The sequence below is a fragment of the Ammospiza nelsoni genome, chromosome 2 (genome assembly GCF_027579445.1).
Source record: "Ammospiza nelsoni isolate bAmmNel1 chromosome 2, bAmmNel1.pri, whole genome shotgun sequence".
NCBI lineage: Eukaryota > Metazoa > Chordata > Aves > Passeriformes > Passerellidae > Ammospiza > Ammospiza nelsoni.
The window spans coordinates 50360595-50374570 of NC_080634.1; the positions used below are offsets into that span (position 1 = coordinate 50360595).

Genomic DNA, 13976 nt, shown 5'->3' on the forward strand with positions numbered 1-13976 from the left:
ATACATAGGAATTGTTTTTTATTTGCAAGTTGCCAAAAAAAAAATCTGAATGGCATGGGCCATGCCTGCTCTGCACCTCAGTGTCCAGTGCGGTGTGATTGATAGCACAGGGCTGGTGTAGCCACGTGTCCTTGGGAATACTGAGTCAATCTGGGGCAGGAAACAGAGAGGAAAAATAGTAGCAGGGAGCATGTAGAGTTTGTAAAACGTGCTTTATGGGGGTGGGGGAAGGAGAACATGTGCTGGCCCCATGCCAGCTTTGTCTATGCATGTGATTCTATGATTCTAAAAAGCTATGGTCCAGGTGCTCCTGCTCTAGGTCAAAACCAATCAGTCAGAGGTCAAAATATTGGCAAAACTGCAGCTGGGAGCTCATCCCAAGCACCTTCCCTAATATGTGCATTGGTGGAGCTAGGAGGAAAACTACAGGTGGTAGGAACAGGATATATTTTACATTGTTTATTGTTTATTTATTTATTTATTTATTTAGTATCAGGTCCCTGATGTTCCAAAACCTCATTCTCCTGGGGGGTATCTTTGAAAAGAGTAGGGTAGATGGCATTTAGAGTTTTCTTGTGTACTTTCATGGCTCTATCAAAAAAGGAAGCATTTGATAGCTGCACATTGCCTTTCTTGCTATTACTGATATGCAACCAGATAACTGGATGGTGTTTCCTTTTCATACTCATCCTTTCCAAACATTATGACTTGCCCTTAACCATTCCAGTTTGGTGCCTGGAAAGCTGATTGATCTGAGCTATCTCAAAAGAAGCAGCAAGGCCAACAGCAATGTTACCTACCCCAACTTTCAGTATTTCATCATCCCACACTCAGATTTCCACAGGAATAAAACCACTTCTATAACTGCACACCTGAGCACCCTGCACCACCAGTTACTTGCAACAAAAAATGCAGATGATTGAGACTGAGGGTCATCAAAAAAAACCGTTTTGCTTCCAACTTCTTTGCCATCACTTGGATGCTCTGGCCGCTAGGGAACATAACAGCATTTTTCAGGTGTCCACACATACTGAGGTTATCTGAAATTTTGTCAGATAACCTTATCAGAAGATTATATTTTGCTTTTTGATCTTTAATTTTCTGCTTCACACTGCTTAGCATTCTTCATGGACGCAGAATACCATCATATTTCAGCCAAACCTACCTTCCTTCCTTGTTTCTCTTCCCTCCTTTACTAAACTGTGCTCACTCTCATCTCCTATGAAGCTACTGTGATTCAGCCTCCACTTTCTCTGTGCAAAAGCAAAAATCATGTCCTGCACAAAGAAACAGGATGTTGACTGGAACTGTAGCATTATACCGTGAGATTTCCATAAGAACCCAGCATTTCTTTCAGGGCAAAAAAGTGCTTGATTTTGAGAGTCTTAAGTACTGCAAGGAAGAGGATCTTGCAATTTGGTTGAACAGTCAGAATCCTAAAGAGAAAGTCCACAAAACATACATACAATGTCCACTCTTGCTCTCAGTTTCTTTTTATTTCCAATTTATGTTCCCTATAAATAAAGTCCAAGATATTGTTCAGATCCTTCTAGTGTAAATTATTTTCCTTGCACAACTCAGTTCTAATAGCTCACTCAACTTCTAGACAAAACCTTATGTCTATAATATTCCAAGATCCATGTATCCACAACTCCTTACTTCTCAGAAAGCCAAAATTCCCCCTTTTTCCTTTTCTGTCCTATCTGGATCCTCTTGGTTCTAGAAAGGAGTAATTCTTCAGTAGCCTATTTACACAGTCCTCCATACTGCCCATCCTGCTGACAAGCTGGAAGCACAACTCTCACCCTTTCCATTTTCCAGTGATTAGCAAAGGAGACAGACAAGCTGTTGACCCACTGAGGCTGTGTTTTTTCAAGATGATTTGTTTTCAACTTCTCTTCAAGTAGGGATCTGGGGGCAATTCTCCGCTGACTGGAGTGGGGGACTGAAGTCCAGGCAGAAAACAAGGAAAGGATGAGAAAGAATGGAGGGAAACATTTTTAAGGAGAGAGGGGAGTTGATTAGAGGGAAAACAGGAAGAGAAAATACTGACAGGCATGGATGTGAGACCAAGGATCCATCTACCCCATATCCTGTCCCAACAATGACCATATGCAGATGGTTGGGGATGAGTAAGAGTGGGACTAACTTCAGATATTTCCTTCTAATACTCCCCCAGTCACCAATTATTATCAGCTCAGGAACTTCCCGCAATATAGACTGTTTCTACACTTCTCTTCCAAAACGTAGAAAGTTTTCAAATCCCCAAAATCTTCTGGCAAGGAGATTCACAGCTATGCTATCCACTACATGAGGAGCTAAATCCTTTTCCAGTTCCAAATTCTGCTCCTCCTGTCTTCATCTAATGGCCTCTACCTCTTGAATTGGAAAAGATATACACAACTGATCCTCAGACATGTATCTTTCACAAGTCTGTAAGTCTCTATCCTGTAGCTCCCAAGTCACTTCTTTTTCAGTCTGCAGGAGTCTTGATCTCCCTCCTCACTCATCCTTCACACATTCCTCTCATTCTCTGAAATTCCTTTGATCCTTTTTGATGCTATTCCTGGTGTACCTCCCAGTTTGGCTGCATCCTTTGAAATGAAAGGATCAGAAATGCTCATAGCATAAAAGACATGGATAATTTATGGATTTGTGGAGTTATCATGGTGTTCTGTACTGTGGTCTTTGTTTCTTTCCTGGTATTTCCTAACACTTTATTTTCTTTTTGAGCTGCTCATGGTGATGTTCACTGTCACAAACCCATCTATCACAGCACCAAGATTCCTCTTTGTGGTAGTAATGATCAGCCAACAGCTTTTTAACATGTATTTTACATACGAAAGCAAGATTTTTTTTCCCTATGTATATCATGCACATTTATCTTCAGTGAATTTCACCTGCCACTTTTTCACTCAGACAGATACCCGGATTCATAGAGTTCTGCATTTCATTGCAATCAGCCCCTCATCCTTACAAATCTGAACAACTTGTCATCATCAGCAAACACTGTCACCTCCTTGCCACCTTTTCCAGGTTATTTCTGAACGTGTTGACAAGTACAGATCCCAGCACCAGCTCCTGAAAAACCTCACTGATCACCTCCCTATGCTGCAAGAACTGGTTGTTCCCTCTTAACCTCTGTTTTCTATTTTTTAACTGAATACTTTTTTCTGAGCACGATCCTACCTCACATGCCTGTTCAAAGCCTTCTGCAAAGGCTTTTTGAAAGGCGCACACACAAAAGGAAAGAGGATGCTAACTAAAGTTTGTATATTTTTGTAAAAGGTGTACTCGATCCAGTAATAGCACTCCATTCATAATCACTGCTCAGCACACACAGAGCTTGACCTGGAGCCTTCCTTTGGCCAGGAGCCCCTGCTAGTGCAGGAGCAGGCTGCTGGCCTCGGGCTGGGGCTCCCCACTGGTTCGGAGGCTGCCAGCGTGCGGGGCCTCGCTCACGTCGTGCATCCCCACGAGCAGCCTGTCACACACTTTGCTTCCTAGGGCTGGGCCACACGCAGCAAAAGATCAAGCAGAAACACCCCACCATCTACGTGACCCTGAAGTGTTTTTCCTTAAGGCTGGGTGTCGGACTGCACATAGTACAGCTAAGAGACCATCCCTGTGAAGGCAGCAAGAAGTAAAAAAAAGAAACTGGGAAAAAATAAAAGCAACCCAACATAGGCAAGTGAGAATAAAAGCATGATACCAAGCAGAGTATCCCTGACCATCTGGATCCTGCTGTAGCTCTTATGTTTGAAGATTGATCCGTGACAAAATAAATAATACAATGCTTCTTGTTTTAATTTTTCAAAAATTTCATTGGAAGTGATTTGGAAACTAGCAATATTGAAACTTGAAAGCTTAAGGTTCTGATTCAACTAAGATCCATAATGAAGTAATTTATACTTGCAGAATAAATTCGTCAATGTGTAACCCTGTGGACAGACTGGGGCAAGATGTACTCAGTACAAAGCATGTATTTGTCAAGTTTACATAAACATATGGATGTGCCAGATCTGATTCAAATGGCATTTTGCAAACAAAATATTAAAAAATATTATAAATTCCATAATAGTGACTGAAAACAAGGACTTAGCTCTACTCGGAGGAAAGAATGTGTTCACAAGCAAGCATTGGCTTTTGGCTCCCAGTGAAAGTGCAGAATGAGATACTTGAGCATATTCCTTATTCAGGCTGAAGCAGATCAGATGCTGTTTCACTCCTCTTTTTCCTTTGGCTTCAAGTTCCCTGGAAATCCATGCTGCTGCAATGTACACCTGTGACAGTTCCTCTGCATTTTTTTAAGGTTATGTAAAAAACCACAGGGTTTGACTCTTATTAACTCTAATCTATTTCCCCAATCCCACCAAAATAAGGGAACAGCCAGTAGGATTTTTGGTGTACCCATAAGTACCTTTACAATTACTAGATTGCTGTAAGACGATTTTCTTGTAGCAGAGGGTGGAAAGGACAAAGGCCACCAGATCCTCAGCCAGTGTGCAGGTAGAGCTGAGGATTCAGCCACATGTCAAATTAAGCAAAGGCATTTTAGAACTACCTGTTTGTTAATGGCATCTGACCTACTTATACCAGCTCCAAAGACTCAGCCTTTCCCTTCCTGAAAATAGAAGGTGGCACAGGGAACAAAACAAGTCACTGTGGGCAAACTAATGGGCATCAGTGTTTGCAGACATCCAACAATTAAATTTGGGTGGTTCAGTACATTCCTAATTAAGTACAATTAACATTTGTTCTTTACTTGTTCATTTTACATCCCTCACTGACATCCCAAATCTGGTTTCCCCAGATCATCTATCCAAGCACATCCTAATGATTCTGCCTTTCAATCCCTTATTAATACCCTGACACAAACAACGCAGAAATGCAATTAGACTGCTATGCACACTTGGCCTGCCTCCTCTTTCACTGAAGCTGCTGGGAGTCTGGCCATGCACTGTCAGTATGATAGTTTCAGTCTTTCTGTATCTCTGCAGAAGTTTCAGGGAGCACCTCAAGCTTTTTTCCTCCCAGATACTTCATGTATTCAGCCCTCCATCTCCAATACCACCATCAGGTGGTTTTACCACCAAGTAGAGTTCACATCTTGACACTGTAGTCAGGAGAGCAGAGAATCTTGTACCAATTTCCCCATCTACTTTGCTTTTGTAAGCAACTCCATAATACTGTTACATTTCTCTCAAGCAAACACACACACAGGAAGAAAAGAAAAAAAAAACAACAAAAAAACAAAAAAACACCAAAAAAAACCCACCAAAAACCAAAAGCCAAAAACCACAGATTGATGGGATGGCAGGGTTATAAAATAATAATGTAACTTTCAGTCTGAGGCTAAACAAAACTGATAGCTCAAGAGGAGGGATGCAGCAAGGTGATGGGAGAGTTGAAATACTCATGGTAAAATTTCAGTGTTGCAACTGTCTGCTGTTTCTGAAGGGCCAATCAGTCAAACCTTGGGCACAGGTTGGAGATCTCTCTCAAAATGCCCACATAGAAATGTCCAGAGAGAGAAACTGGCCCCAAACAACGCTGCACAGCTGCTGAGCTAGCCTGTGTTCCAGTGAGCAATAGCAGTGTCTCACATGCCTTTCCTGGCAATTTCTGCCTGGGCAGTTTAAGATAAACAGAATCTACTGAAGAGATTCAGGTCAAGAACCATTAACATCAAGCACGTTCCTGGCATGCAGAGGCTTGTTCTGCAGCCTCAGAACTGATCTGTTTTGGGTGGATCCCAGCCTGCCTGGCTCTGGAGACCCTCAGCAAGCCCTGCTGCTGCCTGCCCCCACACACCTCTGCTGACAGCCCAGCCTGAGGCAAATTCAGGATGGATAGGATGGCTCCAGAGGGGTAGAAAAGAGGCTGAGGAGGCTGCTGGGCACTTCAGGACAAGTGTTCCACAGGGCTGTGCTCTTCTGTGTCTACTGAACACCTGGGGGCTGCCCAGCATGGGAATGGGTCTGCTACAGAGCAGCAGCATATGCTGCAGTAAGCTAGCCCTGGAAAAGCAGTTTCTCAGTCGTTTAAGACAGACCAATATTTTTAAAATTTCTTTTCATTTTATTTTGCATTGTGTCCTCTACTGTCATTTGGCTGCCATCTCTAAATTTAATAGCTCTACATAAGCTTAAAGAAACCCAGAATACTGCTGTTTTGCCCTACACGGATTTCCTTGACTCTTCTATGTTTCCTTGTTTGGGTGAACATCAGAAGAGAATCTTTACACCTACATATCTAGTTAGCTAGCTAGCTAGCTATAAAGGTTGATTAATGGCAAGAGCTAGAGTAAGCAAAGTAGTTGTAACAGAAAAGAAAGTACAGGGAATTTTTAATTATGTCAGTCTTTCCACATTTCAAAAATTCACATTTGTTGAGCAATGTTACCAGTTTTTTTATTGTTATTTACTACAAGATAACTATTGAAATTATTTAATTTGGCCAGTCTCCTGTTACTGGCCCAAGTGAAGTAGAGAGAAGAGTTATGCAAATTGATTGCATCAATCAGAAAGCATTGAACTATATCTGCATTTAAAAGCAATGGAATTCATTGAGGTATTTTTAGATTTTTGTAACTGAAATACTGCTTGGAAAATAAAGTGAAAGAAGTATCCAAACAACCTAATTGCTGCTATTAAAGGAGGCCATGGGCAACAGTCCTTCAAAAATAAAAGCATCTAAGTTAGGCAGTCAGTCCCCAGCTAGCAGAGACACGTGCTCACGTGGTGTGAAGTTAAGCACACACATGGTGTGAAGTTGCCTGATCACAAATAGAGCAACATTTTAGTGTTGGAAACCTGACGTTGGGCAGATAAATATAAAAAATGCAGTAATGGCAGAACAAGATATGTTTCTTACCTCCTGCACAAGGTAAAGACACATTAAATCTCTTGTTTAGGCAAACCTCCCATCACACAAAGAGGGAAGTACATGAAACAGGTGGGATTAAAGGGTTTTCCAGTTCTTCAGGGAAAACACCTGAACAGACATCAGCTTGAGCAAGGTGTGCCAGCTGCTGAGGTACTCCACTTTGCTCCCTTCCTGGAGCAGGATGCAAAATGTAATTACTCAGGTATTTCTGTCTTTCTGCAATAGTTAATTGTCATATTACTCAGAGGGAATCATCCCACTTCTTTTAGGCAAAGCCTTAGAAACGGTGTTCTCCAGGATACTTCTTCAATGAGTACTTAAAGGAGAAGGAAGGGGAGAGGGTTAAAGGGAATCATCACAGAACAATTATGAAGGTAATTTGGAAGCCAGTCTGGAAACAAAATTGTAACAGAGCCAATACCTGATTCAAATTGTTACGTTTCTCCTTTGATCACCTGCTCAAACACACTCCTAATTAGCATTTAATGGAGTCTACAATTCAGCACATTACTGAACACCTGCACACAAATGTCAGTTCCTCTTCTGAAGACTCGCTGTCCTGTGCTGGAGTGCAAACCTGTGCTTCTAACAGAAGGAAATAGCTGACAAAAGATGAGCACCACCTCAGCTCCCAAGGAAGAACCAACTGTTTCTTCAGTCCTGCACTGGATTTCAATCCAGACTATTCAAACCTGTAAAACTCTTGAAATAAACTAAAATACTTAAAATTTTCATATATGCCTTTCTCAAAGTTTCTCTAGTTAAAAGATGCTGTGATTTCTCTTCTCTTACATCTCTTTGCAAAAATAAATTTTGCAACTTGTCACTGTAAGGTAACACACCAGACAGAGGAAATGCAGCTCTCACCTGTCCTTGAAATGGAGAATTTCAGGTAATAACTATTCCGGCACGAGGAGAGATTGCTAGTGCCACCTCTTGGTGAGAAGGGCACAGAAAGACAGCCATTAGCATAATCCCAAGGACACAGCGGGAAAAATAACTTCTGCTTCTAGGCAGTGCTGACCACTCTCTCACTGATATCAAAGCACTGATATCTTAGTTTGAGATGTTTAGTATTGAGACACTCAGTATTGAGATGTCCTGTTTAGTTGAGGAACCTGTCTTGTACCCTTGCAATTAAGCATGTACTTAAATATTTGCCTGGTGCTAAATCCCAGTTCTATGAAAGCGTTAAACAAGTGAAATCCTGTGGAGTGTGATTATTCTTCAACTGAAACTGAGAAAATGTTGTGTGTTAAACTTGTCAGGTTTTTAAATATCTTGCTTGATTGGGCTGTGATCCAAGTACCTTGCCTGTTTGAACCCTCCAATAGCAACTTAATGATAATGCTGTTGTGGAGGTTGAGTGTTAATCATTAAGTTTGTGTCAGATCTCATGATGCAGGAAGAGCTGTGGATAAGTGCGTCAACACAAGCTCCTAATCATAAGAAATAGAGTTTAAAAAAAACTTAAAATGTAAAAAGAGGATTAGTTGAGCACCACATCAGCATCAAGTAAGCTTGCATAGTGCCATTTATTCTTTATCCTTTTAAAATATCATCTGGAGAATGGTGGGCACATTTAGCTTGCTGAACTGAATCTGTGAATAAACATATCACAGAACAGATCTGACCTTCATAATGGAAGAAATTGCTACGATGTTTTCTGTTGATGTCAAAAGAAACCACGCATAGGAGTCACTGTGTGTGGAGAAAATCATGGAGGAAACCTCCATGTGAAAGCATGTGAACTTTGCAAGACACTGTCTTTTCTCATGAAAATGCAGAAGCAATGATCACTTCTGGACTAATATTGCATGCATGAATAGTAGTGAACTGTAAATAAACCCAAATAGCAATACCAAATAACCACTCTGGCTTCCATTTTCAAATAATGATGGAGAAAAAGTTGCATTATGACTACATGTCCACCGAAAAATATATCAATAAAAAATAGACAATTTTTATTAACTAAGCAATGTTTGCAGTAAGCTTTACTCTTGCAAAAAAAAGAAAAAATAGGTGTAATAGTAAAAGTAAATGAAAGTAAAGATGTTGTCCTACCTTGTTTTAGAATGGTTTTGTTTACAGGGATACCACATCCATGTAATTTTAGGTGGAGGAATACCATACACAGTGCATGTCAGCACTTGTTTGCTGCCTAGTAAATGCAGATTGGGATCAGGGAATGATGACACGGCCTTTTCGTATATCTGCGGTTTCACTGGAAAGGGCAAAAATTGGAAAGCTATTAAAACCAGCTTAATTCCAACATATTGTATGATTATAAAGATACTACATTCTTGTAGTGTGAGTAATAAGAAAAATCCCCAGGCGAACAAAAGAAAACAGTCCTAAATCATAGAAGTGGTTAGTAACACATTTAAGTCATCCGGAGCAAGTATGTGGCTGCAGAGGACAGAAACACTTCTAATGAAAACCAGCATCCATCCTCTGGTTCAAAGATGGATCCTTCACCCTGCATGTGAGGCTTGAGTTTGGGTCCATGAAGTCAGTAAGAAGACCCACAATGCCCTGATGTGTGCAGGATAGGTGACAATCCAGCTCAGAGAAAACTGAGCACTTACATGTTCAGGAGAAGCAAGGGAACACGTTGCAAACTTACCATTTACAGTAAGAGTGACTGTAAGATTCTTTGACAAGTTCCACTGTGGAATGCTCAGTATTATGGTGTAGTTTCCAGCATCCTCCTCAGCAACATCCTTGATGACTAAGGAATAGTCTTTAACCACGTACCGGGCACATTTCTCAGCAGCAGGTAGCCCATCTTTTAACCTGTTTCATGGAATTCCAGAAATCAAAATTCTGAAAATCATTTCTTCTTAAACCACCCATGTTACATCATATCCCTCAATCTTTTGGGAAGGGATTGGATTTCCAGTCTGAGATTCTGTTTACCACAGGCTTGTCCTTTCCTTTCAAATAAGATTGCTGATATTTGTAAACCATTTTAGAGAATATTATTCTATATATTAAAATTTATAAGAATCTGACTCTTGGGGTTCTATGGTATTTGAGAGTTGCTGAAAATTCCAACTCTGTCTCTGAAGATCCCAGTTGTTCATGGCTGTGACCTCCATTTAGTCTAAAAACCAACCATTTTGGCTGAGGGTGGGTCACAGAAATAAAGGTTGCATCATCTTGCACTGGCCATTTCTCTATGACCTCAGAATACATGCTGGGACAAAGTATTACAGTACTCCAAGCGCAGCTGTGATTTTAGGAAGAGGAAGAGTAAGTAGATTAGATAAGCACTTAAGAATCAGATATCCTGCTATCAAGAGAATGTTTTTAAAGATAACAGAAAATCAATGTAGAAAGTACTAACTGTTGCTCACACACAGATTCCTGAAGCAAAATATTTTTCTTCGAAGTCTAAACTACGGTGTAAAGTGCATTTTAACAAGTTGTAAGAAGGTTAACATGATGTTAGCAGAAGGGTGCAACATATATTCATTATAATTATGGATTTTATCTAAATGATTCACAAATTTTAGTAAGTTTTTAGAAAAAATCTCTTACTGTTATTAGACGAACACTAAAATTTGGTCAAAGGACTTACAGATTTAGGCATTTCACTGTTTGTGTATTTTACAGAATCACAAAACAGCTGCAGCTGAAAAAGCCTTTGGAAGTCATTTAGTCTAATGTCCTGTACAAAGCAATGTCAGAAGATTGCCCAAGACCATTTTCAGTATGGTTTTGTGTATCTCCAAGAGTGGATACTCCACCACCACTCTGGACTATTTATTCCAATGTTTGACCAACCTCAATTTTAAATTTAAAAAAAAATTAAAATTTATTACAATGTTTGAGATTTTTTTTGTTCAGAAGCTTTAAATCTATATGTGTAGTCAATAAATTCAAACACTGGAAAACCAGAAAATTATGTATAAATGGCTGGCACCAGTGTCACATTCACCCCTCAGTTTTCCGCATGAAGCCATAACTGTAAAGGTTTTGTAAAACAAGACAACACTTTTGGAGCAAAATTAATTCCTGGCTGTAACACGAACCCCCACTATTCGTGTATGTATAGTTTGTGTTCTTAATCAGTCTTGTCATGGACCCTTTGTTAAAGTCCAATTAATTGAGCCAGAGCTACTGGTGTTTTAAATTATTAAAAAAAAAATCCTTGAGATAATGAATAGATAACATTGTTGCATATGAAAGTGGATTGGATTAATAAAAAAAAAACTCTTCCAAAAATTTCTTAACACAATTTACACAAGACAAAATGAATGATCCAGTGAATGCTGTGCCTGCAGATCACAGGTCTACAACCTGCAGATCACTGCATAATAATACCAACTTCCATTTTTTGCAATAGTGCATGCCTGTATGACTCAAGTCAATAATTTATTTTAATGAAAGCCTTCTTTTCTTTCTCTTACTGTCTGAAAAGCAAGTTCAGGTTTCATATCTAAGTCTGAGCAAAGCTGGATGCAATACTTCAGTCAAAGCTGGTAGAGATATTTAGCTATGGAGCATCCATTGATTTCAAGAGGAGACACATCCAACCTATTTGAGGATCTTTAAACTTTCCATATCTCCTTTCTTGCACTTGTGAAAGGGAAGTAATGTTCTCAGAACCCCAGGCAGCTCTGAAACTTCAAAAAGACCCTCCCCAACTCCATTATAAAAAGAGGTCCAGGATGAACACATGGAAGTAACTGTTGTCCTACCATATAACCTCTGGAGAGGGAAATGCCTTCACTTTCATTGACAAACGATAGGATTTTCTTCCAGCTACAGCCTCCAGCGCAGTTTTTCTTCGACGTTTCAAATTAATGAACATTTTATCTTAAACACAATAAAAAAAGAGCTGTGCATTACTGATTTTCACCCTGCAAAATGAGTAGCTCTACTAAAGAAAATGTGACTCCAAATAAAAATTATCTTTAGTAATTTTGATGCTCCCACATGTTAACAGCAAGAATAGAGCCTAATCTCCTAGAGATCTATAAAATATAAAGGAATACCATAAATATACATAAAGAAACTGAGAGGCAGTTCCCAGGGCATGAATCTGCTTGGAGAAGATACACTCTAGCCAAATTCACATTGTGTCCAGCCAGAAAAAATGGCACAAGATATAAAGTGGTCTGTAGTATGTGGGAGGCTGAACTGAGGACGATCAGATGACCTTTCCACTCTTACAGGCCAAGGATCAATGAATGTTCCAAAAGAAAATATTTTTCCAGAGAGGATTTAAGAGACCTTCAGAGAAATAGCAAAGGAAAAGGCAGAAACTTTCTGTATCATTGGTGAACAGCTGTTTCATCAAACCAACAAATCTTTGTCACTTCACTGGAATAATAATAACCTGCTGGAATTTGTTCTTATCCATTTGCTCGGCCCCCTATCTCCAACTCTCTGCCAAGTTGATGGTTTTTCCAAGAGGCAATAAAATTCATACAATACATTGGAAAATATCTCTTTCTCCCCTGCCAACTTGTGCAAAATAAAATATTCAAAGTATAAGAAATGTTTGAGTGTCCTTTTGATGGTACCTGGGGTACAATTTTTGCTCACATTATGAACTGCGTAAGGATGATGGACATCCATTAAACAAGTTTAACATTTAATCACACTTACCACATACATTGAAAATAATATGCACAGGACAAAAAAGTAATTTCATTACACAAGTCAAGTTATAAAGATACAGCCCTGATTCTGCTGACCTTTATTCATACAGTCTCTTTCTAATATGGGTATCCTATAGATGGGGCTGCTTATGTGAATGCAGGCTGACTTCAACAGTCCCAGCTTCTCTGACTCTAATTTTAATCTCCAACTTCTCTGATTTAAATTATAATCTAAACCTCTGTTTCTGAAAGCTGCAGTTTATCTGTTTAAGATATAGTAAGAGGTTATCATAATTCATCCTATGTTCCCAGTGCCTTATTTCAGAACTTAAATTCTATAGAAAATGGGCTGAAATTTCTCTCTAAGAATACCAACACAGAGTGCTTAGTCCACACTTCCAGATAGGAGAGGAAAGATACACTGCTGAAAATATGTAATAAATCCATATTCTGACCATGAGTCATCTATTGTAGAGGACACCCACCAGCCACTTGGCCTTAACACCAATGGTGCTCCAAAGATCCTGTCTAGTTCTAATTGTAACAGGGTGTCCCAAAGAAGGTCACTTCCCAAAGAGACCCGATGCCAAAAAAGTCCTTATTCATATGCATTTGAAATAATATCAGAAATTTCCAGATTTCACAGAAGGCCCAGACAAACCATAGGGAACTTGATCAAGAGTCTTGCTGTAAAACCCCGTTAATGATTTGCATTTTTTGAATGAGCTACCAGCTTCCAGCTCCATGTAGAGTTAGGGTATTTATTATTTTTTCATAGAAATGCATAAGTACCATAGAATCAGAAGTGGGATTCTTCTATTTAAATTATGCTTCTACCTTCTTTTTCCCCCCAAACTAGAATTTGCCTGATTGTATCTCCTAGAACTGACTGAGGACAGTTCCATCACAATATTTAGCAGACAAAAGTGATGAAATTGAACATTAACATGCCTATTGCCAACAGTAGAGAACAGTCATGGAGGAAATAGCACAGGTTTTCCCTCCTGGAGTGCCTCCCTCCCTCGTTTCCCTTTTTCTGCACGCAATGGCTCCCACCTTGTGTCACAATGCAAAACCATCACACAGCTGACCTTGGTACAGGAGCACTGAATGACCCACAAGTGTGCACCACTTCTTACCATAGACAATGACAGTTGTGTTGACAGCCTTGATGGACGGCCCGCTCTTCACGTGGCAGGTGTACTGGCCTTTATCGACGTCCCGCACTCTGTCCACAACGAGGATGCTGTAAAAAATGTTGGCCTCTGAATTCTTCTGGTCAATACGCTGTGTTACAGAACCTCTTCTCCTTGTCTATAAGGGCCAAAGAAATGAACAAGAAAGAGTTTGATCAAACCAATTTTCATGAGTATTTCCTGAGATTTTTATTTTCCTGTACTGTCACCATAACTTAATTTAAAAAATCCCAGATGTCTTTGTACAGCACAGCTAAGCAAAAGACACATAACATTTCCA

At 39.8% G+C, this 13976-nt stretch overlaps 1 protein-coding gene across 1 annotated transcript in view; it reads right to left on the bottom strand.

The window, feature by feature from the left end:
* Positions 1-13976, bottom strand: part of FLT1 (fms related receptor tyrosine kinase 1) — a 107673-nt gene that overhangs the window by 61586 nt on the left and 32111 nt on the right. The window contains exons 7-10 of the mRNA XM_059467153.1: positions 13640-13814; positions 11595-11712; positions 9515-9684; positions 8953-9112 (exon numbers count right to left, since the gene is read on the bottom strand). Coding sequence (XP_059323136.1) covers positions 8953-9112; positions 9515-9684; positions 11595-11712; positions 13640-13814 — 623 coding nt within the window. The remainder of the gene's footprint in view (positions 1-8952; positions 9113-9514; positions 9685-11594; positions 11713-13639; positions 13815-13976) is intronic.